Genomic DNA, 26650 nt, shown 5'->3' with positions numbered 1-26650 from the left:
AAATCGATATAATGTACGTATATCCGACCTGCATTATCCAAATGCTATTACACCAGTTTCGTAACTATTGTGTTTAAAAGAATAAAAAAACAAGAAACTATTGTGGTTTTGAAATATATGATTTCTAATAATAAATCAGCTTCACGCTGTATCCCGCATCCCGCACACAGCAGGGTAGACAGAGGGAACCTGGTGTTAAGACACTTTGTTCCCTATACATATATGATTTCTAAAGAACATTTATTTCTTTTCCTGTTATTATTGAGTAATTTTTGAAGTTGATTACAGAGTACCTTAACACTAGGTTCTCTCTGTCTACCCTTTTATATGCGGGGTACTGCGGAAAACAAAAAAAAATACTTGGTTAAGACGTTTACTTCCGACGCAATATTTTGCTATCATCATATGTATTTATAGTACATAATTAAATTTATAATGTGCATTAAATTACAACATTATGTCAAAGATCATTGTTAACTACAATATTATACTATTCACGAATATTAAAGATATCTTTATTTACTAATTTTTATCGAACATAATTTCTAGAAATTTATATAATACTAGCGGCCCGCTCGCGGTTACACCCGCGTGAACTATGTTATTGTTAATTTCTGTCTCCATGACTACGTCCTAGTGACGTCTATGCAAAATTTGAGACTCCTAGCATTTGTAGTAACGGAGTTTCATACAAACTTTCGACCCCAAAAACAACCCCTTAGAAGTTGAATATTGCAAATTCCCGTCTTAGCGAGCACCTACGTCCTATAAGTAACTCCTATGCAAAAATTGAGATTCCTAGCACTTGTAGTTTCTGAGATTTCGTGATGAGTGAGTGACCTTTTGATTTTATATATATAGATTAATTATCTATTCGTATATAAAAGGAGATGTTCCCAAAGACAGAATATATGTCGTTACAAAGACTTAAACGAACTTATTCTATGTAATAATTTTCCTAGCTTATTTTTCTAAGCTTATTCTTAATAAAAACCCAAATAGTTTTTATAAAGCTTCACGGGCATTGAGCTTTCAGCCGCTAGAGCGTGTCTTATCGATCTGCAAACTGTTGCTATAAAACACCGATACTGAAATGCAATATAGTTTTGATTGAATATGATTGCAAGTAGACCTATTGCTTAGGTAGTTGTGGGAACAAAATCTTTACATAAAAAGTGTGACTGTAAAATCGACTGGTTTTGGGTTGACCCTGGTTGATCCCCACTCGAGGAAATTAAATATTTATTTACATGTATATTTTCATTTCTTTACTCTGGTGTCAAGGCAAAGCGCTGCGTTGTGTTCCGCCACTCAACACGCAATACCTACAAAACTCAGCGGGAAGTGGGGAACGGAGTGTCTTAACACTAGGTTCCCTCTGCCTGCTGTTTGCGGGACACAGTGTAAAAAAAAACCTATTAGGTTCTTTATGAATTAGATCGCAGGCCGTTAAATATACCTACGTACATCCACAATATTACCGCTATAATTACTTAGGCAACGTCGCAGTCCATTACACGCGGTAACTTCGCACTTCTTATTATAATTTAAGATTAATATTTATAAAGCGAAATCATAATTCTACTTTTTTTTTTTTTGCATTTACTTAATTTCATAAAAATATGATATTTAAACGTAATTTAAGATTTAGCGCATTGGTTTTGGATTCGATTTAAAAAGCAACTAGTTGAGTTTCGCCACTCACCACGCGATGTTTCATAAATTGAGAGGTGCCTGGGGAACGCTGTGCCTTAGCACTGTTTCCCCCGGGTAACCCTGGTTACCCCGGTAACCCCAGTTTTCAGTATAGTATTGAGTTCAATCGTGGAGCAGTGTCAACCGTGTATAAACGCAACAGAGTGTAGGTTCGATTTCCACTCGAGGACATGAAATATTTAATGTTTTCATTACTCTCGTAACGACGCAGAGCGGAAGTGTCTTAATTGAAACGGAGCCCAGGTCTCCTACGCCTTCCCTGCTATGTGCGGAACCATGAAGTTATAAAGAATCATTATAACTTTTCGTGTACTTAAAAGGAAAATAAAAAGAAGATATCTAGCTACGGGTATTATGCAAATTTCACAACACTAAGGTATCAATTATAATTCCTTTACCTTTTACTAGTCCAACGCTCTCGTAATAAGCCTCTCCTACTCATAATATTATATATTTTCTTATTGTTTCTTTCTTGCAACAATATGCGGTCAGTCCTGTTACTTCTATTTCTTATTTCTCTTTTATTCCGCGGTCCCACGGTCTGGTGGTGGCAATAAAAGAACCTCACGTATCCCTTTATTGCTAGCTAGCGGCTAGTGTAGATCTTTTAAGAGGTCTAAGATTTTGCAGTTTAGTTAAATCGAGTAGGTAAATTTCTTTCGTAAAATACCCACGGGAATAGGTACAAATGGGATCTTATGTTTTTAGGTGAAACAAGGGGTCGTACCTAAAGTTTATATTAATGTAATTACGGGCGACAACGCCTTAGTAATATTATAAACAAATACTTAGATTTTCGATCTCGAATTTCGGCTTAAGTAAATCCAGTGTCCTCCTAAATTTTGATTAAACTTTTTACTCAATTTCAAGTTTTATTTTAATTTTATTATTTATTTTCTTGGTTAATTATGATGCATATAATCACATTTCTGATAAACTTACATTAAAATATCTTTATATGTTTAAATATTTTTACAAGAATTCGCAATTATCTGGTAAATTGAAAATAAAAGATATCGTCGTTTCTTATACTCATCGTTCGTTATATACTTTTTTGCTTTATAGACCGTCGCGTCACAGTGGGTGAGTATCTACCCTAAACGCAATGGTCTTTGGTTCTCGATCGATCGTTCGTTTCGATTTGCTCGCTCATGTAAGCTGTAAGACGAGGTACGGCGTCTAGTTCCCGCTACCCAACTCGCAGTCGCTAATTTTAGTATAAAGCGGAGACATTTATTCTCTCTCCTAACCCTACTATATATGGTATATAGCGTGAAGATGTAAACACACTAAAAAGATACTTTAAAAAGTGATGTCTATAGTTCATACATTTCTTGCTAAGTAAGATGAGAAAATGTATAATTCTGGTCCTCTTTTTCTTGTCCAAATAATTACTTAGTGTTTAAAATGGCGGCACCCAATAAAATTGAGGAAAACCTACGTTTGAAATATAATTTTATTGATACCAATAATAATTTAGGCTCATTTTTTTGTATATTTAACTCGTAACTCGTAAATAATTGAATTGACAAATACCTACTATAAAACACCAAAATAAACTATTTCAACATAAAGCCCAACGGGCAAGTTCTAGTTTATAAAACTACTTTTTATCAACATACGAGTACATAGCTTACTTTGGGAAACGAAACGCGTATCTTGTTTATATAACAACACTTGCAAAATTAACCTTTCCATTATTGAAGGTCTTAAATGAAAGGACTTAACATGAAATGTCTCGAAAATTGGACGGTGTGTGGGAACGGAGTGTTTTATCACTAGGCTCCCTCTGTTTACCTTGCTAAATGCGAGATACAACTTGAAACTAACAAAAATAAAATTCATAATTAATAACATGAGCTATATCTCTATTACCTATACAAATCAATTAGTCTGATTTGCTTTACGTTGTACGAGATGAATTAAAATTGTTTTCTTGTGCGATATCATCATTATAAGTTTGAGAAAGTTTCATATATTAATAATGTAATCTATAATGACAAGGAATTATTAGTTATTAATATATCATTACATATTTAATTAACGTAATATATCTACATTTTTTGACAGCTTTACGCTTTTCTCCGTCAACAGTAGGGTAAGCAGAAGGAATATATAATTTTGGGACAGTACGTACCGCATTTACCTCCCAAATTTATGACATTGCGTTTTAGATAATGGCAGTTCCAAAAATTTACCAAGGGAATGATTATATACAAAATAATTCTCCGCTGTGCGAGAAAAGTGCGACGTTGGGTTCCGCCACTTACCACGCATTTCTCCGCTTTGCGAGAAAAATGCGACGATTTGATTGAGTTCCGCCAATACACGGCATATCTTGAAAATCGAGCGGGCAGTGGGGAATGGTATGTCTTAACACTAAATTCTCTCTCTCTACTCTGCTATGCGGGATAGAGCGTGAGAAGTTTTTTTTATTTCAATACAAACTTGCCGTTTCTTATACAACCGTCATTATACTTCTAGTATCTGTAGACTACCATCTCATTAGTATGAGAAATGATAGACAGTGTTGTAACTACGTGCAATCTCATTGCACAAATCAAAACAATCATAAAGATTAATCCCTTTTACTTTTGTTTATTTTTTAATTTACTGGTTACACAAGGAAAGAAAAATATTTACTTTTTTTAAATACGTTAAAAAGCTTAAGTTAAATTTTAGATTTAAAGAAAAAAGTTTAATTTAGATTCCGTAGTAGCGCAGTGGGGCAATGCGTGATGTGGGGTATAGAGTTCGATTTCCTTTCGCAGATTGATAATTTTTTTCCACTCAACACACAAAATGTCGAAAATTGGGCAGTGTGTTGGAGCAAAGTGCCTTAACACTAGGTTTCCTCCTTCGTGTGCTTTCCATACAACGTGACATTGGCGAAATGAATTGTGCTCAACTGGCACGCTCGAAACGCCATATATCAAGAATTACTACTCTGTTATGTGGGATACAGTGTGACTCTATTTTTTTTTTTCATTTATTTTATTTTCGCTTCACGCTGTATAAGCACATAGCAAGGTAGGCAGAGGGAGCCTAGTGTTAAGACCCGTGTTCCCGTTAAGACACTTCCGTTTCTCACTTTCTGCCGGGTTCTGAATGTGAGAAATTAAATAATTTATTTCCTCGAGTGGGAATCGACTCTACAACTAGCCTTAAAAAAACTTATTATTTATCAACACCAACAACATTGCATGTAACTGCATTGTGATATAACAGTTATAGCATTCATTTGTTAATTAATCACGAATATGTATACAGTGTGAATGTTTATACATATGTTTATATTATTGTGTAATAATGAACTATAGATGATTTTAATCAATCAAGACCTTATTTGGCAATATAATTTATGATTAACGTAATTATCTGTAAAAATAATAAATATGAAGATTTTTTTTTATTTTAGGTATTTATTGCATATTGTAGGGTAGCCAGGAATTAACTAATTTTTATTTAAGTTTTTAACTAGAAGGATAGAAACTTGAAAAAACAACCTCGTTTAGTAAATAGCTTTTTTCAAGCAAAATAATCATTCTTAGTAGGTAAAAAGTATATGAATAGTTATAACAATCGTATAAGAATTTCGATGTGGCTTGATGAAAACGTATGGCTTACAGATCGCTTGGACGGTAATAAAAAGACGCGGCCTTAAGTTGTGTTCCATGTTCAAATTTATGTAATAACCTATTGATATTTTTTTTTATATTTTTTAAAGTGTTATTTACAAACTAAAGAAGTAAAAATTTCCTTAATGCTGTATCCCGCATATAGTAGACAGAAGTTACCCATTTTTTGCTTTGCTTATATTTTGTTATCAGAGCGAGGGAATAAAATAAAATAATAGAATATTAGATTCGATTTTTTTTAAAAGACAACAAATCTTTTGATGTTAATATTTGTTAACATTACACTACAAGATTACGTAAGCGGGATGTGAACGTACTTACTTATAGCTTTATTTGTTAGAGCAATTCTGTTTATTATCCGAGAGGACGCAATTTCATATTCCGCTTCAGTTTTTTGTATAAAATTTCATTATTTTTATATTCTTTAGCGTGTAAATTGTATTTGTACAGTATATTTTATTAAATGTCTATACCGTGCTATTTGATTATAATATGAAGATGTCCACGGAACTGCACGCACCGCTTGTTACCAGAACGAGAAAATGAATATTTTTAATTAATTAATTCACCCGTGTGGGAATTGAACCCACGACCGTGGCCCTTCTAGTTACACGGTTGTGCCCTTACGCCTCGACAGTCTAAATACGTTTTCTAAAAAAGAAATATTATTCTCCCTTTAGTGTGGAACCATGCTTTAAAAATGATAAAAATATTTAATATCACAGTGATTCACATACTAGTACACAATTTTTAACTTTATGCGTCTCAATGGGGACACTGAAACCAAAAAACTTATAAAGTTTAAGTTACATAACAGTTACACAATATAGATTCTATTTCAACATAGTATTGATTTTTTTATGTTTATTAAAAAATCCTTACAGAAATGGTAACTAACCTAATTTTTTTACATTTTAAAAGTGTTATTGTACACCTAGGACCGTTTATGCGCGGGTTCAAATCCCGCTACGTTCAAGTTTTCATACATTTTCTAAATAAGTATTTAACGTAGATTTACTACATTTTTGTATTCACATATATGTTTCACTTCATATAGTCATCATCATCATCATCATCAGCCTGTCCTCGTCCACTGCTGGACATAGGCCTCTCCAATGGCACGCCACTGAGCTCGATTTTCAGCTCTTCGCATCCAGTCGCTGCCCGCTACTTTGCGAATATAGTACCTAAATTATATTTATTTTGCGGGGTAGGCAGTTTGCTTTAGAGATACAGCAATTACACTATGACGTACACCAATATAAATATTAAATTAACAAGTATAATATGTAGTAGTAGGCCAAGTAATTTAAGAACTTTTAAGGTTATGCTTCAGGCGATGTCATTGCATAATGTTAAAAGCTAGAGTAAAGTAACTTATGGTAATCGCGCTCGAAATATTTTTATTTGACAATTTTTTTCCGCGGCTTCGCCCGCTTGTTCAACTAAAAACAACGAAATATATATAGGCCTTTCAATTTTCAAATGGACTATCCAACACAAAAAAAAAGAATTGAAATCAATAGTTCCTAACATTAGTGCGTTTCAAAAAATAGTTCGTCTTTATAATATTTTATTACATCAATTAATTTAATATAGGTACAAGTTTTTTTTTGGTCGTTAATTGAAAAAGTCGGGCAAGGGCGGTCACATAAATAATGGCTATTTGTTAGATCATTCGATATAAAATCGATGTAATTTCCATATTCCGCGTTTTATACGTAACTGTGAAAGTAAAACGGAAAAATGCATTTTTTATTATTAAAAACATCGATTTAGTTTTGTTTTACATAATTTTAATAGATAATAAAAGTTATGTAAACCTTTTTAATATTCTATGTTAAGAAGAGACGGGATGTCTGATCGTATTCATTTAAAATTATATTATATCTACATAATTTACATCAAAAATATAAGCAGCAATCTTATAATCGTAGTCATATAAAAAATAAAAAATATTTCGATATAATATTTCCTCAGTAGCTATACCTAATTAGACATAGTACGCTGTTGTATTCCGCCAATAATATCAATCCGCGTAATGAAGAAGCTGCTCTTGCTGATTTTCTCCCCGAAGATAGAAAGATTTAGTGTTAGAACCATTTCTGCATAAATTTATACTTATATTTTAGTTTTATACTGTATCTCACATATAGCAGGGCGAGCAGAGTGCTAAGAGAGTTCGTTCCCCACGCACCCAAGAAAGTTAAGTAGTGGAACTCAACGCCGCGCTTTGTCTTGTTACCAGAGCGAAGGAAGGAACATATTTTTTTATTTAATTTCCCCGAATCAAACCTACAATCGTAGCGTTTACAGTTAAGCTCTTTGGCTGTTCACGACAGCCTCTTCATGAATTTTAATATATCAAAATGATCATATCGAAATTTTATTAGTTATAGGTATAACGTTGCAAAAAATTACAAAAAAAAAATATATATTTAAAGACCTGTCTTATATACGAGTATAGTGGCAAGCCATAAACATCATGGTATATACTCTATTTAACAAAATAAAATAAAAAAAAACAATAAAATCTCACTGTTCGCTGTTGCGGTTAGCGGTTTAAAACCGCGGGATAACTAAAAAACAATGTATCACCGGTTGGTTTTATTCGTTCATTTTTACTCATCTCACGCACTGTGGTATAGATGAAGGCACTCGTAACCTAGTGAAAGACGATTCCTTTCATTTTTCTATTAAGCAAAAAAGTAGTACAAACATCGGAACTTAACGCCGTCGTTTGTTTATTCTAGATTAATGCATACAAACTGCAATTGCATTTCCCTTTGGTATTTGAATCCTGAATCATCGTGCTGATCATGATACCACAGCATCTCTATGACAACTGGGCTTTGATATATTACAATCAATTATTGTACTAATAAGACAGTATCTACTATCTAATACTAGAAAGTGTAATCATTTTTTATAGTTCAATATAAAAAAAAACAAAAGTGAGTGTTCTAATGACCTTCACAATTTTTCCTATATTTTTACGAGATTCCACTACCGTTACTGATTCGTGCATTAGAGTATACGAAATCAATTAGTCAGGCGGCAGGCGCGTGGCAAATAAACAATACTTTCTAACAAATGGAAGACTTTGATAAGAAACTATTTAAATATTATATTATATGATCATATTTAATATCATATCATATTTTTGTGCACTATGGTGCACGTTATAACGTTATTCTCCTTCTCTCATCTTCTCTCTCTTCAGTCTTTTTTGCCATGTTATTTATATTTTGTCTGTCTGCAAAAATGTAAGGTCGTGGGTCTAAATTCTTTACTTCAGTCATTAGAAAAGTTCTTGCGGTGCGATGTTAAGTTCCACTGCTCAATATCCCGCATTCGGGCGACCACTGGCCGTATGCGAACGGAGTATCTTCACATTAAGTTAATATCTGGCCATCCCAGTTTATGCGGGATACTGCGTGAAGCTCTTAAGACTTATATTTCTTGATGAACTCAACAGCTTTGTGTAAAAGACGATGGCTATTCATTTTCTCTGAAAAGTGAAACTCGAAGTAATTTTCATATACTCAAGCAATTTTATAATATGTAGAGACTGTTAATAGAAAGGTTTCTACATAAATACTTGTCTTATCGTAAATTATATGTTATGGTTATATATTTAAAATCGTAATACTACACTCGTATGTGTAACTTTCATGTCGAAAACCTCGGCAAGTGATGTCAGTTACGTCAGTTATATATGTAGGATACGTCAATATTGTCAGTCGTACTATTTTATCAGCTTTTACGTACATATTATATCTTACACAACCAGAATATAAAGATATACCGGATTCAAGCGTTCGAAGAACAGAGGGTTTTGACACTAAGTTCTACCGGTCTCAACTGATTGAGGTGAAACTCAAAATAAATGCAGGTTAAACAGGGAACTTATAATATATCTATACTAGAACTCTATTTTTCCGAATTTTAAGGGAAGCTTATGTATGTTGATAGCTGTAATTGTTATCATAATTTTCAATGCATTAGTAATTTATTATTATTTTTAAAAATTAGAGCAAAATTTAACTATTTACCTAGCGGTTAAACGTAATGCACGAATAGAGTGGTAATAGATACCGTTTTATTACAAATATCCCGCTATATACCTACTGTTATCTTTTATAACATTACACTGCTACTTATTTAATAAATATTTATATATTGTTTAACAGTATTACAGTCATTTGTCATCTTATCCCGCCTACAGCAGGGTAGATCGAGGGAACCTAGAGTTAAGACACTATTTTCTCAAATTTGATAATACCATCTTTGTTTTGCCACCTACTCTGCCTATTCTGTCTTCTGTCAAGTTTTAAGATGATTTAATTATTACAAGTGGGTCCAATTCAGTTTCTTATATTTTGTTAATTTACAATGACGACTTTTAAGTCAGCTTAGAGAACAGAGTGACTTATCCCTAGGTCCTAGGAGTGGCAACAAAGCGGATGATAAAAAGAAAGTAAACAAAGGAAAAACACGCAACAAAAACGTCGCATAGTTACATTAGTGAGTATAAAGTATTTTTTTTAATCGGACGTCAAAATATGTGCGATTTCGTCCAATTAAGAGTATTCTTATATCTCAGTTTAATGATAAATGCACGCGAAAACTCTGAGGAATCAACGGACCGGTGGCACTGTCATTGTTTACATACTTATTATTTTTATTTTAACGTAATAATGATAATTACATTACAAAACTGGTCAAGTGCGAGTCGGACTCACCCCTTGATAGATTCAAACCAATTTCAGAATGGTAGACTAACGAGAAGTATATTAATATAATTCATTTTGCATAACATTGTCAAAGAACTTAAGCAAATTGCGTCAAATTAACAGCTTGTTAATGATTTGGACATCTTAAAGGCGTTGCTTAAGGGCAATACACGAACAATCTTTGACTGATCCATTTTAATGATATTTGCCAATATATTACACAAGGTACTTTATGATTTCTATTTGTCTTATACTCACACCGTTAGGACTTTGTTTTAATAAAGATTTAAACTCTGTTATATTTATATAATAAATAACATTTTAATTTAATAACTTTTAATACTAGAATAAACAATATTTTGAATTATTATTCATATATGTATAGAGAATTATTTATAGTTATTAGATATTTAGAGTTTCCTTGGTATAATTATACAGCTTTAAATTTGTCTGTCTTTACATAAGTTGTGAATTTAATAGACAAAATAAACTTATAACTGTGAACACTTTAAGAAAATATATATTTAAAGTCTAACGTATCTATATAGAATAAAGTAGATTTCCAATGTATTAAGCTGGTAATTAGATATGTTTACAGAATAAATTTATTGTTAAAATCTTGACTTAAAACATTTACGTAATGCATAAATTTTATTCATAAATTTAATATACACATATATTTACACTAACTTTCTTATTAACAAATATCTAAAGTTAAACATAAACTAATAATTAATATTAACTTAAGATCAAGTTGATCTTCGGTAACGCGGTACAGTGGTGCCGTAGTCCATCACCGTCTTAGAGCTGACGTCGCCGCCATCTAAAGCGCACGCGTCGCGCGTGACATAGCGCGCTCCAAACTAAATACGTAAAAATAAATAAAAAACGCGAAAAATAATACAAAACATCAATAAAATATTTTAAAAATAATCCAATTATTTTTTTTAAAGTGAGTGATGTGATTTTTTTTAAGTGTAGATGGTCAATTCCAGTGGCAAATTTGTTTGAGCAAGTGTACGATAAGGCTTTATCAAGGTTAAAATGACTTTTGGTATCACTGCTATTATTTTAATTTAATAAACAATAATTTGTTATTTAAAATATCGATTTAAAATTAAACTTTCAATCGATTTGACGATATCGGCATTAAAATATTATAATAACTCGATTACAATAGCATTTATATTATAGTAATATAATAATCATAGTGGTTTTGAATATATTAAAAGTTTATTTAAAGTATCTTTTGTTATCCCGGTTATCATTACGTATTATTGATTTAATAGACAATAATTTATAACTTAAATATCGATTGTAAATTAAACTTCCAATCGATTATATGATATCGATGTTAAAATATTATAAAAATTCGAATGAAATGGAATTTATGCATAATGTAGAGTATAATTTGCACATATAAAACATAATCGCATTTAAATTATACATTTGTATAATGAAAATGAAAGCTTAAATTAATTAATAATTAGTTGTTAAAGCTTTCGATTTCGTAATATTTATAATATAAATATATAATATACATGATTAATAATTAAAAGTAGAGTTTACATATGATATCAATATGCATGTATTTTTTACATCATCGTTTCCTGATGATGGTAAGGAAACGATTATTCAAAAAAATCTTAATACCACTTCAAAATATATGCATACATAGGTGCCTTATTACCTCTATTTACAGCGGATTTCTATGAAATTAAGTATTTAACTGACTGGAGAAAAGTGTAGTACTTATATTTTATTTACAGATTACGATGTCAGATACCGCAAAATATGAGAAATTTTCAAAATATTTTCCTTAACAAGAATCGAACTCGCTACATCGCGTCCAATATAACATAATAAAATAAGTGATAAATTCGCATAATTATGTTAAATTACAATACATGTTAACATAACATATCACTTCTGAGATATGAATAGACAATTATCTTAGCACGTGAAGAGTAAACAAACGATAGCCCACGCCAAAACATATATAACATAAACGCCTAAACATATATAACATATAATATATGCATGTATATTACTTAGAATAGGATGCTATGATGCTAGAGACCGTCGTGGTGCAGTGGTAAAGCATGTGGCTGTAAACACGATGCTTGTGGGCTCAAATACCACTCGAGGAAATTAAACATTTATTGAATACGGCGAAGCGTCTAAGCGTTCCCTATATTGTCTTAACGCTAGGTACCCTCTGCCCTCTGCTATGTGCGGGATACAGCGAGAGGCCAAAAAAACATACTTCCGAGTTGAATTTGAACATGTAACTATCGCATATAACATCAAAACTATAGTTTATAGCGTCAAATAAAGACTGGCTGTATATTTAGTTGCGGTCGTAAATAGAACTTAAATAGGGTTAAAGATCCATAGGTTGCATTGGTCGTCTGTCGTCTCGCGTGTATATTGTTTTATATTAGTTTATATTATATTATGTATTTGTCTTTGTTCAGACATTACTTTATTTATTAGACCAGCTTTTGCGGCTTCTTTTCGTGATCATCGGACATAGCTAAGAGTTGTTTCCATTTGATTAACTCATGATGTTATATTACAGCCTATAGCATTCCTCTGTAAGTCGACAATCTAGCACTAAAATAATTTTTCAATTCGAACCAGGAGTTCCTGCGATAGGGCGTTCAACCAAACAAACTCTAGCGTTTTAAGTAGGTATAGAAAAGATGTATAGGAGTTCTAATAATGTGGAGTATATCAAAGTACAATTTACAATTAGAGCTAATGTCGAAGCACTTTTTTCTACCCTACACCTGAATTACAGACGCCGCCTTCTGAAAAACGGAAGTCAACGCCGTGTTTCTCCTTACTAAAGCGAAGTACTGAAAAATATTAATTTCCCAGAGTAAAATCAAACCCGCAAGCCTCACGCGATCTTGTACTATATCAATAATAAAAATACTCTAATCGGAAATTGAATCCATAACTACCGTTGTAGGAAGGCTACATAAAACAGATATTATCATCTACAGGATGTGCGAGTACGGAACAAATGTTAAAAATAAGCACTCAATTATAAAGCAATTCGGTTCGGTTCTTCTTTAATGGAATTACGCTAATAAAATCACCGATTTGTGAATTTTAAGCTGTAAATGTTGTTATTGCGTCATATGGAACAGATGTAAGGCATTTCATTAACCGACTTCCGCGGAAAAAGTGCGATGATTATGTATTTAAAGCTTATATGAATGCTTATTGATTTTTTATATACAAATATTATATACAGATACAACAAAAAGTTTGTGTAAAATAAAAAAAATAGTAAAATGCAATTACTTTTTTAAAAATCATAACTATGTGAATGTGCAATAAATTTGGTAGTTTTATAAAAAAAAATTAGGCAGACATAAAACATTTAACAGGAACGACGCAGGTGGGGCCGGGGGCAGAAGTTATTAATTATATAAATAAATGTCCGTTCAACACTAAACGACACAGCGGGCGAAGTATGGGTCAATGCGCCCTCATCGCCGCGTAATTAGCGCACTGTTAGTGTCTCAAAGGAAACCTGTCAAAGCCTTGTTTTTGGTATATTTATGTCTTATAACATACGAGACGAAATCGTCGAGTAGTAAGGCGTCTTGTATTCGGATTCGATTCTTGCTGTGGGTAATATTGAGTAGGACCAAAATATAATCCTATAGTCATGTCAAAACAATCAGTCGAGTCAGTCAAAATAACTATTTAGATGTGATTTAGGTCTATCTACCTATACCTATATTATTTATTTTATATTATGCAATACACTCTATAATAGAGCTGGAGAGTATGTTTGGTTGAACGTATAACTCGAGAAAAAAAGTTAGAATTTTTTTTCTCATTTTTCAAGAAGTATGGTCAATGTATTTATTAAGGGTATACGCTATTAATAATTATAATTTATTAATTGTTCAAAGTTGGTCTCACTATACCAACGTGTCAATATTTCTTCCATTCTATACTTTACAGTATAACATTATATTTACGCATATAAAAGGCTTCCCTCGCGCTCCATACAATTTACATGTTTAATAAAAAAAGCAGGTGTCGCCTGACGTCATGTCACAACGGTCTCAAGTTTGTAAGTACTCTATAAACAAATACAAGGATTAATATTCTCAAACATATGGATATTTATATTTTGTCTAACGCCGTAGTCCGCATATAGCAGGGTAAGCTAAAATAACTTAGTTAAAATTGTCTCTACGTTCTGCTACAAAACTGTTGATATTACTAGGGTCAATTGTTTATTTTGTAGTACTTGAGGAAAATATATAAAAAAATATTTTAAAAATCAGGTTAAAACCTTCACGACATATGATTACTAAACTATATTAAATATTATCAGTAGCGCCTTGCTCTTATCAGTCCACACTATTTGCTAATAAGCCTAGTGATTTCGAACGACCTTAGACAAGACTTTTTGTTTTATCAGCGTTACGCGTTTGCCGCATTTTGTGGGGCAATAGGACGAACTCCAGGCACTTCTAGTATCTTTCCCGCATAACAATCTGTTATGCGGACAGAAGAAACTTAGTGTTAAGACACTCCGTACTCCACTCACCGCCCTATTTTCGGGAAAGGCAGCTCTGCACTTTGTTTACCAGAGCTGGGAAATGATAATGATTAAAATAAGAACATTATTGCGAGTGGGAATCGAATCCACAACCGTCGCGTTTACAGTTGGGCGCTGCCCCACTGCACCACGACAGCCCTAGTATAATAATATATGTATACATACAGTAATAAAGAATGCAAAATAATCAACAATGTTTTATAAGAATAATATAATTGAACAATATGCACAGTCCGGCGTCATGCGTTGAAATAAAATAACATACAATCTATATGAATATATAAAATGTTGCCAATTACTTCGTTTAACCTTTGTACCCTCTTAAATATTAATGTTTTATTAGTATCGTTACGTCATGTCTCTTGGAAGGTCATTGGGTCTTCGACACTTTATAAATATATGGAAATATACAGCTCTACCAGTTACGGAGAAAAATCGCTTTTTTTTTGTGCACAAGCGTTGGCGGTTTTTTTTAAGTTCGATATGTTTATACATTATAAATATTTGACATGAACGTCGCGACGTAGATCATTTTTAAGTATCCCCCACACAGCAGGGTAGGCAGAGGGAACCTAGTGTTAAGAAACTTTATTTCCTACTTTCCGCCGAATTCTGGAGGCATTGCGTGTTGATCGGCGCTCTTTGCCTCGTTACCAGAGCGAGGTAATGAAAATATTAAATTTAATTGGGAATCGAGACTACAGCCTGTCGTGTTTACAATCAAACGCTAGTGCCCCTGCGCCACAACTGGCGTTATAAAAATATATATTTAAAAAATGTAAATTGAGTTATTAAGCTAAGAACAAGCAAAAAAAACGAATACATACACTTTACTAAGACTGAGCAAAAATGTATATTCAAGTAAAATTACCCATAATTATAAGCAAAAGCATTCCATTTAGATTCATCTTAGTACGTATACGTAATATGAAAAAATGGGAAACAATCTCAAGAGCGCAATTATTTAAGCACGGCAGTTACGCTTACGTCACCAAACGATGTAGGATACTTCCATATTACGTATGGCGCATTTACTTTTCCTTGTGGATAAAATAAAATATGGAAATTGAAAAAAGCTATGAAATATCTTAAAAGAGTTGAGACTACCGTGACTCCGAGCCATCCATGGGCGTAGGAATATCATTATTTTTTACTAACAAATGGAAAAACTTAAAGAAAACCTTTACACAAATATATCACTTAAATACCCAAAGTCTAGACTAAGAGTCGACTTTAGTACAGATTAATAGAAGAGTGTTGACATTGGACTATATATAGAATATACAGAAATCAGAATATTAGTTTAGTTTATTTATAAGTAAAGTACATTTATGTATTTATATATATAAGTATACACAAGATTTCAATCAAATGATAATGTATTTAAAATTCGTACAATTATAAAATAGGTTAAACAAAAAGGAAAAATCATTAAATTATTGTAATTTACTGTTACTTCGATGTTGATTTTGCATTTAATATTAATTGGAAAATATTTTATTTTTTATTTGTCGAGGACAATAAAATAACGATTAGAATTTAATTTTTAATCATAATTAGAATTAATTTTAAATTAATTAACGATATCTTTTGTAATGTATTCACTAATTAACACTTTCCTAAATACCTAGCTTTTAAAAAAGGGCTGTCACACACAGATAGACAGACATAAGAAAACTTTAGGAGTTCCATTTTTTCCATGCGGCTATTTAAAGTTGTATGGAAAAAAAAATAAACAAGAAACAATATTAATATAAAAAAAACCCACATGAACGAGATTTGAATTCACATCACTCATTCGTCCATAACTACTGGACTGTATAGTCATATATAACAGACTATAGAGTATATTAAAATACCTATATAAAGTATAAACGAGTACATACTCGTACACGCGAATCGATTATATAAAATGAATCGAGTTTTGTAGGAAAAAAATATAAGTTTACCTTGGACTGTGCTCTCTTAACTCATTTTATCCTTATTTTGTTTCGCTGAAATAAATCATAGCGCAATTATAATTAAACGTCACTTTTAAGAAAATTAAATGTATGTTTTTTGTTCGTATTCTTATATAGGTAGGATATATATATATTTTACTTAATTACCAAGATTTTTTGCGTTTTAATCATATATCTATATGATGTAAGTATTCATTATTATAAATATAATGCTTGAAACTTCCATCTTAAACTATTATTGTTAATGTAATATTAATTTTTAAACATATTTGTATAATATAAAGCCAAAAACTTCTACCTAGGGTCTAGGCATCAGTTTCCTACCCACTCCGTTCCCGCCGGTACACACCGCCCGAGTGCGGAACTTAATACCGCGCTTTGTCTTGAAATGAAACTAATTCACAACCGCTGTGTTTACATTCGACATTACGATGTGCCGATTTGATTATTTTTTGTCTATCAGCAAAAACAGTCATTAAAAAGGAAAAAACAACCTTATTACGTTTTATAATTGGCGGAATGTTTATATTTTAAATATACTCGTAGGTAGGTAATTTAATTCTTAACTTATTTGTATACAAAAATATTATAAATAATCGCTGCGATCGCTGAAATGATAAAAAATGAATAGAATTTTTAAAGAATCCTGAATTTATTTTTTATAGCCCTTATACATAGTAAAGGATTTTCTAATAGAGAGCTATAGACATACTGTTTCCCGCGCTTAGCAAGGAGGGCAGAGGGGACCCGGGAACCTAGTGTTAAGACACTCAGTTGCCCATTAAGACACTTCCGTTCCCCACTTTTCGCCGAAGTTGAGTGTTGAGTAGTGGAATTCTACGGCAGGCTTTGATAAAGGCTATTATATAATATCACGTTAATGTGAACCACTTTAGGATGTCCCATACACAAATCTTAACTATTTTCTTTCGACCATGCGGACGCCAAGCCACAGGTAAAGTCTTGTCTATAGTAGACGAAAGCTTTCATTAGTGATTGTCAGTTAAGTATTTAGTTTCACGACAGTCAAAACTCGCGCTAGTTTCATATATTCGTACCGAGACTTACGTATTGTCACTCTCACATTTCATGATTCTTGTATAATGTCGGGAAAGGTACCATTGTTCGTGAACTCACACTTTTATGTATGTACTTGTTGAGATTTAATTTTTCTTATTTATGTAATAATTATATTGATTACACCGTCGTCGCGCAGTGGGACTGTCTGTATGTGAACGCAATTGTAGTGGGTTTGATTCTCACTTGAATGAATTATATTATGTGGAGGATTGGGAGAGGTTTAATTGAGATATCTATTTAAAACAACTGACCGTTTAATACTAAATAAATCATCCAGTGAATAAATGAAATATTTATATTATTTGTATGTATGCTATAACCTTCAATCACACCATAGTGTGCTATTCAATACTTGGAGAACGGAGGGTCCTAACACTAGATTATGAGAATTCTCTGCTTATATTTTTTGATATCTAATTTTTTTAAAAACCTTCAAGATTTAATTATTAATTTTATTAAAGATTTTTTTAAAAGATTTATTAATTTTAGATTCCATATAGTTAGTCTAGATTACTTTTGACACTAATTATATTAAATTTTCACTTTTAATTTTTTTTAATTTCTAATATATACGTGAAAGAATCACTATATCTATATTTGTGTCTGTATATATATATATCCATAATCGAGATAGAAATAGTGTAGATTTATAAATTCGATTTTAGTAATCACATTTATACCCATACTTTGCTAACATCTATTAAATAAATATAAAGAATTCGCGCCTTTTCTCTCACAGCAGAGTAAGTAGCAGAATTTAGTATTAAGATACTTCCTTTCCCACTTGACGAGGCACTACATAAGTGTTGAGTTGAGTGACATCGTGTATAATTGATCGAAGAACTCAGATCACAAAATCTAGTAAATAAACATTTTAATCACATTTTAAAAGTATACGCTTGCTTAAGAAAGCAACCAGACACCTACAATTTTGGGCTTCCAAAGGTTACAACATGTAAATATTTATAATTAATTAATGTAATAATTTTAAAGTGTTGCAAATAATATATGACAATGACAATTTTCGCCGACATTCTTGAAGACCTTGTTCATTCCCAGAAAGGTCATACAAGAAGAAACTTATTATGCAAAATTAATACCAAATAATACGTACCTCCTAAATTACTGTCCCTCATTGCGCAACGCCACAGCCTCTTACTGTAACGAGTAACGAGTACGGTTGTGGATTCGATAGCGGAGTGTCTCAACACTAGGTTCGCTCTGGCTACCATGCTGTATACATAATTCAATCTAAGACGAACAAAAGGTAAAAATCCTGATTAATAATTGTGGCCTTGTTAGAATATTACATATAAAATATTTCTCATTTTTTCTCCAGTACCGAATCACTACTTACCACAGAATTTTCGAGACATGCGGATTGATAACTTAACGCCGTACATTGTCTTACTTGTATTTTAGTCATAGAAAAACAAAAAAATGATCTTTTTCACTAGGTACGGCATATTATAAAATTCTCTTTACAAAAGCGAAAGCACAAAAAAAAATGAATATTTATATTAAAATTGAAATAGAATCTTTTCAAGCAAACATTAATTTCCAGCTATTAGGCCAAAGACTTCCACAGGTATTGGAGCATGGAGTGCGGGTCAGTCGGGTGTTTGAGAATTTCTAATGTAATTAATATTCATTATTTTTATCATTCGAGAAGATTGACTTATGTCGAAACTGTATATCTATATAATTATATCTAACTTCACGGTGTATCTTACGTACAGCAGGATAGGCAGGTAACCTAGTGTTATGACACTCCTTTTCCATTACAACACTTCCGTGACCTTCTTTCCCCCAATTTCTCGAGGCATTATGTGTTGAGTGGCGGAATTCAACACCGCACTTTGCCTCCTTACCATCGATGGAATGAAAATATTCAATAATTCATTTTCTCGAGTGGTAATCGAACCCACAATAGTCACATGCTTGTGCATCTGCGCCGCGACTGCTCTATCATGAATATCATCTCAAAAATATCGTCGTCATTTTTGCGTTTTAATATTCACATTTTACTATATCATCATTGATATGTAATGTATCCTTCTACAAAAACCTTTGCTTGCTAATTTTAATGAACAAAAAACTAATATTTCAGTATTTTAGTTGTTGTGTTCATTTGTAATACGTAAAATATTAGCTGATGTAATTTTCGATTTCGCAGTATCATCTTTAATAATAGATTCATTTAAATCTCAGGTTCCCAGAGCAATAAGGTAATGAAATGAAACAAGTTTTTGTTCATAAAACAACTACACTTGAATCGAATAGGAAAAAAATATATGACGGCAATTCAGTTGACGTGGCTCTGACTGAACGCAATGGTCGTGAGTTCGATTCCAGATTAGAGGAAAATTGACACTTTAAATATCGTCGATTTGGTGATAACAGTCAGAATAAACACCTGCATAATTATGTAAGGTACGAAACTAAATTAGGCTGAACGCGTTAATGACAAGAAACTGTTCAGAATTGGAGTTCTTTCAGTTTTGGTTAGTCCTTTTATCGGGGCGATTTGACAACGCGATTGAAGGCGGTGGCGAGCAATGGGCGGGAATGTGTCATAGATCCACATATTATTTCAAAGGTTAGAAAGTTGTTTAGATTCTTTCTGTATTCCTCATGATGCTGAATGATGAAGATATTTTATGTCTGAGATCACCCACCCACTAAGTGTATTTATATACGTTATTCTACAATTACCTACATACCTTTTTACCTTAGAAGGCTTGAATATATTATGAATCATGTCGCTATTTTTTTTTATAGATAAATACTTTTTTAATTAAAGATAACTGGGATAACGGAACTTCTATATTAGGTAATTGAAAATTATTTAATAAAATTATCTTTTTAAATAATAATAACTGTTGATTTCCGCCCGAATAGCTTGTAGTTGGGTTAACGGGATCCAATGCCGCAATTTATCAATATTTATTCATTTATTTTCTTTCGTTCGTTCTTTGACTTTATAATTCAGTCATAGAGGATAGAAAATAAAGAAATGTTGTCTCTATGTATGACACTGTACGGCTGAAGAGATTAAAAAGAGGTTTATAGTTAAATTTATTAATAACTTCATTGGAAGCTAAATAGGCTATTATGTTCAAAATAAAGGATAAAAATAAAGTAAAACCATAAAACGAGGTAACCGGTCAATCATACGAGACTAGGTCTCGAGCCACTGTGCGCCGTTTTATTAAAAGAAAGTAAAGCAATTTGAACATCTCTTATTAAATTTTTAAAAATGTTATACCGCTGCGGCTCAGTCGAAGAGCGGCTGCTGTAAGCGTGATAATTGTGGGTTCGATTCCAAATCGGTGGTATAAAGTATTTTCATTGGCTAGCTTTAGTAACAAAACAAAACATAGCGTTGAGTTTCGCCTCTCAATACCCAGTATCAAAAATGATTCCGTCTGCTTACAATCCCAGCCTCTATATTATATTTTCAAAAATTTAATAAAATACTATTTTTGTCCTCATAATATATTTAGCTATTTTATTCACTTTCATATCGATATTTAAAGAAATAAAATCAGTCATTCAAGTATGGTCGTGTAATGTGTAAACATTGCATTATGCTTGTTACTTAATGTTTGTAAAACATTATACCTACACGAGTACGCACATACTGGACTCGCAGTCACACCTTTTGACATACTTCGCTACTTACGCCTATATTTGTCTACTAATTATACAATTGCAACTCGTTATTGCGCAGTGGAGTTTTTTAAATATCGTGTGTGGTTGGGGGTTCGAATCTTGAACCATTTTTGTTTCAATATGTACATATATTTGCCAGTTCTCTAAAAGTAATATGATATATTCATTATTTATGGTATATTCCCTCGGACATGAGAAAAACTTTTTATTACAATTTCGGATGCAGCTTAGGAAGTGTTTATAAATTTATGGAGAAAGTTATCCTTATTTTCTAACTACATATATAGTTTAATTTTTTTTACCCTATGTTTTTCATACCATAAGAGCTACCGACTTTGAGTGTAAACATATAGTCATATATGTCTAAAAGAACCACATACAGACATCAAAGATCATTATAGGGAAGCCCATGTAAGACTTGTATATCCGTATGTTTACAGACTGCGAGCGAAAGTGAGTCCGCCACGGTACCATACATAGCAAATCTTGATCAAAGGAAATGCCTTTTAATTTATACGAAGAAAAATGTCGTCGGTTCCAACTTGCTATAAATATATGTAGATTTGAAAAAAAATGGGAGTAGGTGCAATTTGATGCAGTTTGACTGCCAAGACGATGGTTCTGGGTTTGATTCGTACACAGGTTATTTTTAATTGGCAAGAACTATTACTACACTGTGTTCAAGATCTACTACTACTAGATAATAATGTGTTTCGTTACATTTTTATCAAATTCTAGTTAATAAATTATAAAATTATCATTATTATTAATAGTAACACATTTCTAGAATTTTACGTAAAGCTATCTAATAATAACAACCTGAATCAGTTTATTTACGAAAACAATCATCCATAAGTACTTATAAATGCTTATGAATGTACCTAAACTAATATATACGCAATAGCTTGGCCTAAAATAGTGTAATATTTATACCTTACAAGTTTTTATAGGTAAAAAGGATGAATTTCACTCGGGGAAATCAAAAAAAATAATTTTTGTTCCTCTGGTCTAACAAGACCTGACTAAGATAAGACTACTCTGATAAAACGCGACGTCAACACGCAGTGTCTCAGAAATAGGCTCGACACGTGGAAAACGGAGGGTTTTAATTCTAAGTTCCTTCTGCATAACCTGCTATATGCTGGATACAGGGTGAAGCTAAAATATCTAATAATTTTATGGCTAGTCATAGAGCTAGAATATGTTATAAAATTAACTTTTTCATCTAGAAATGGCAACATTAAATGAAAGTGGTTGGCAACAGGAAACGCAATTCACGGGAAAGTACGTAGTTACGGTATGGCACAAACACTTGCTGTTTGTTTGTTATAAAATATATTATTGCGTCTTCTATCTAATAAAAATTTTTGCAATTTTTTTATGAAAGCTAGTAGCTCTAAATAATTGAAAAAAGCTTCAAAAACAAATATTTTAAAAAGGACCGTGAAAGCCTCATCATAATTATTTCAATCATCAGCAGATTGTGATATATTAGGAAAACCAGAATTAACAAAAAAATATTAAAAGCCTGAGATATATAGCAGTTTCTTTCCATAGTTAGCAGGTCGGCATGGGAAACCTAGAGTTACGACAACGCGAACGGAGTTAACGGAGTGCCGTTCACTACTCTCCGTCAAATTCTCGAGACATTCCATGTTGAGTGATTCAATAACCAAATACCAGAAGGAGTAAATGAAAAACAACTCATTCCCCCGAGTGGGGACCCTACCATCGCCACCACCACCCCTACCACCATCCCTATTCGCGCTTACAGTCAGACGCCATCGCACTGAGCCACAATGTTCTTAAGCATAATATTTCCATTTTCTTGTACTATAATTTCACTTAAATGAATACATTCTAATTTACGTGACAAATGCGAAAATTTTCAAATGCATTTCGCTGTGACTCTACTTTTATTTTCACATATAAACATGTAATAAATGCTGGCTATAAAAACATTCTATTGAATCATAAAATTTAAAGTATGTATTATTATTAGTAGCAAGGTACTAGCTGTTGCCTGCGACTTCGTCCGCATTGTGGAATAGAAATAACTATGAATTATCTTTTCTAAGTGCCCAAAGTAGCTTGTGATGTCAATTGTAAAATAGTCTGTATCTTTTTTTTTTTATTTCGACCGAGTAGTTTCAGAGATTAGCCATTACATCCAACCAAACAAACTCTTCAGCTTTATATTATTAGTAATAGAAATTGTTCCTTAATTTCTTGTTTAAAGATTGTAACTAGTTCTATTTTCTTACGAAACATCTTATACAGATATAATTTCTACTTCAGTGAGTAAATATAGTGGAAGTAGGTCCTAATAACGGTGGGATATTCATAATACGCTTTAGCCTTATGCAACTGCCATTTTATAAGGATTTTACTGATAAAATATGCCGTACTACTAATCTTTTGTTTATCTAATTTGTTTGACCATATTGATATGGTCAAAATAGAATTAAAATCTGCCTCTATTAAATACCTACATAATATGTCTTTATAAATTATCTAAATTTACCTATAACGTGGCCTTACTACCAGAGAAAATCCAAAAATTATTTTTACCCACGAATGAGAATTGAACCCACGACCGTTGCGCTTACAGTTAGATGCTATACCGATGAGCTACGACGGCTTCACGTATTTTCCTATTGATCATGTAAAAGGGAAATCCCAGTTAACCTTACGGTAAATCACTGTCGTTCTAACATTTAAAAAGAACAAAATAGCTAAAGACAAAAATTTAAACTAAAATTGGTGTAATTTGTATGCATTCAGCTTATCGAATTTACATAAGAACGGTCGATGGCCAATATTAAATATTTATATATATGTCAAACCAAAAAAAAAGGCCAGTCGTGGTGCAAGTGCACAAGCGTGAGACTGTAAACGAGACAGGTTGTCGGTTCGATTCCCATTCGAGAACATTAAATATTTTTATATTTTCTTTTTCTCGACGAGGCAAAGCGCGGCGTTGATTTCCGCCACTCAATACACAATATCTCCAGAATTCAGCGGAAAGTGGAGAACGATAATGTTTTATTGCGAACGGAGTGTTCTTACTTTCAATCTATACTAGTCTATACTAATATAATAAAGCGGAAGAGTTTGTTTGTTTGTTTGTTTGTTTGTTTGAACGCTAAGATCTCTGGATCTACTGGTCCGATTAACTATGTTTTTGTTTCGTATGAAAGCTGCATTCTTCAGAAGTACTATAGGCTATATAATATTACATTACACATATATACTAATAAATTAAAATACTTTCTAATTTGACATGCAATTTATTCTGCCATGTTAATAACAACCGTCGTTGCTAAGCACCGGTTTGCAAAGTTTCTTTGTTGTTTTAAGAAAACGTCACCCAAAATGAACTTATATTTTGATATGCATCCTTATAAAAATAAATATATTATATAATATTTAATAAATATTCCTATAGTTCAAGCAATCGTAGCCGCGTCCGGGTCCACTAGTTAAATTCTATACATCACTTAGGATGTGTCATGGGTTAGTTTTGTTTAGTTTTGTTTGTCAAATAACCTTACCTACTCACAGATGGTGCAAATACTTTTTTCATTCATTTTACCTGTACAAATAGCCTGAGAAAATGTAATAATTAATTTTTACGTTGTGGTTGTCGTTACGTAGGAGCATAACGCGACGATTGTGGGTTCGATGTACACTCCGTGCTATTAATTTTTTTCATTTCCTGGCTCTAGAAACAGCAGCAAGACAAACAAGACAACGCGGCATCAGTTGTATATTTCTATATTGAAGTAATGATTCGTCACTACATCTCGAATTCGCGAGAAAAAAAAGAGGATTTTAATATATTTATAAAAATTCGAAGCAAATTAGTTCCCGCAAATTAGTAAAATGATCTATTTGTGTTCTAGTTTTAATTTGTAAAAGTCTCACAACACGGATCACGAATGAATTTTCGGCGAATTTTCATCAAGTTTTGGTACGTTAAAATTTTTCTTAATATAGGGTAAAGGCTTAGAAATTTTAAAAACGAGGATTACTGTATACATGAAATAGCCGTTATCGAAATCCTTAGGTATGATGTAGTTTTCCAAGAACTGATGGTAACTAGGACACGAATACTATAAACGTAGTATTTGTATGCAGGCTCGGTGCGACCTTCCAAAGGCTGCTTGCGGGTCGTTTAGTTTAATGACCGTATAAGAAATAAACCAATATGGTACATATTGAGTTATTTTTTAAATTTAAATATTAATTTTTATTTCTTTTTTCTGACGATAAACGTAGCAAGTTCGATTCTCACTGAGGGGTATTAATTAATTTACTTTCCTCACTTTGCTAAGAAGAAAAATGGATGGAGCTTTAAGTTAAATAAGTTTTTCTTGTAATATTACCAGTAATGTGTTTTAATTTTTTTTTTAGTTTCTCTATATTCTAAAATATCTATAAATTACTGGCATTATATATACTCGTATATTGGGTGACCGGAGTGAGAAAATAAAAAAATCCTCCCGAGAGAACCGAGCCCACAAGCTGTCGCTTCTACGCTTTATTTACTAGTACATATAAAGTTACAAATAACCTTTAGTTAAATTAATATTTACTTCCTGCATTCATACAACTATCCAGTTCTCGTATATTGAGATAAATCGAAGCGACTGACATTACTTTTAAACGCAATTACGAAAATATGCAATCTCGTAGCCTTGTCTTTTGGAAAATATTTTTATATATTTTTAGATCGGTTGACGTCGAGTTATAACTACCAATATGTATAAAAGTATGAGTGGGTTTGGTGTTTGGTACGGTTTCATATACAGGAGAAAAAAATATAATTATTCTAATTTAAGACTTGGATTTCATCCGTAAAAAAACGCAACTAAGTCAATTATTAGTCACATAGTAAATGAACTACTATTTTAAATTAGTCCTCTTGCAGTTAAAATACAAAATAAAAAAACTTATTGAAAATTAATTGCTCAAACTACTAAAAAAAGCACAAAATTATCAATCAAAAATATACTTATAAACAAGATGGCGCGTGCACATAAGTGACAAACGGACAAATAGTGTTAATAACCATGTGGGAGTACCTGGCTGTGCTATTGCTTGGATTTTGGCTTGGCGTCGCCATTTTCCTTTATGTATCGTGCTACTGGCTGGAAGAGATACTTGGTAAGTCCTTCAGTAGTAATTCTATTAATAATATTTAATTTTTTTGATCTTATTGTTAGAAAATGTTCTTTACATTTACAA

At 32.2% G+C, this 26650-nt stretch overlaps 1 protein-coding gene across 8 annotated transcripts in view; it reads left to right on the top strand.

The window, feature by feature from the left end:
* Nucleotides 1–26650, top strand: part of M7BP (Myosin-7a binding protein) — an 87419-nt gene that overhangs the window by 45562 nt on the left and 15207 nt on the right. Inside the window, exons 1-2 of one of the 8 annotated variants that reach the window (XM_085192159.1) lie at nucleotides 10894–11128; nucleotides 26334–26569. The exons of 6 other annotated variants lie outside the window; for them this stretch is intronic. In XM_085192159.1, coding sequence (XP_085048285.1) covers nucleotides 26476–26569 — 94 coding nt within the window. In that variant the 5' untranslated portion in view covers nucleotides 10894–11128; nucleotides 26334–26475. Of the gene's footprint in view, nucleotides 1–10893; nucleotides 11129–26322; nucleotides 26570–26650 lie in introns of those variants that run through there. One more of the 8 variants, XM_085192160.1, reaches the window with a different exon arrangement.

Source organism: Heliconius melpomene, chromosome 10 (assembly GCF_056956725.1).
Source record: "Heliconius melpomene rosina isolate 202511_hmr_F chromosome 10, ASM5695672v1, whole genome shotgun sequence".
Classification (NCBI taxonomy): domain Eukaryota; kingdom Metazoa; phylum Arthropoda; class Insecta; order Lepidoptera; family Nymphalidae; genus Heliconius; species Heliconius melpomene.
Note: the sequence above shows the minus strand (reverse complement) of the source record. Positions and strands in the feature narration are given on the sequence as shown.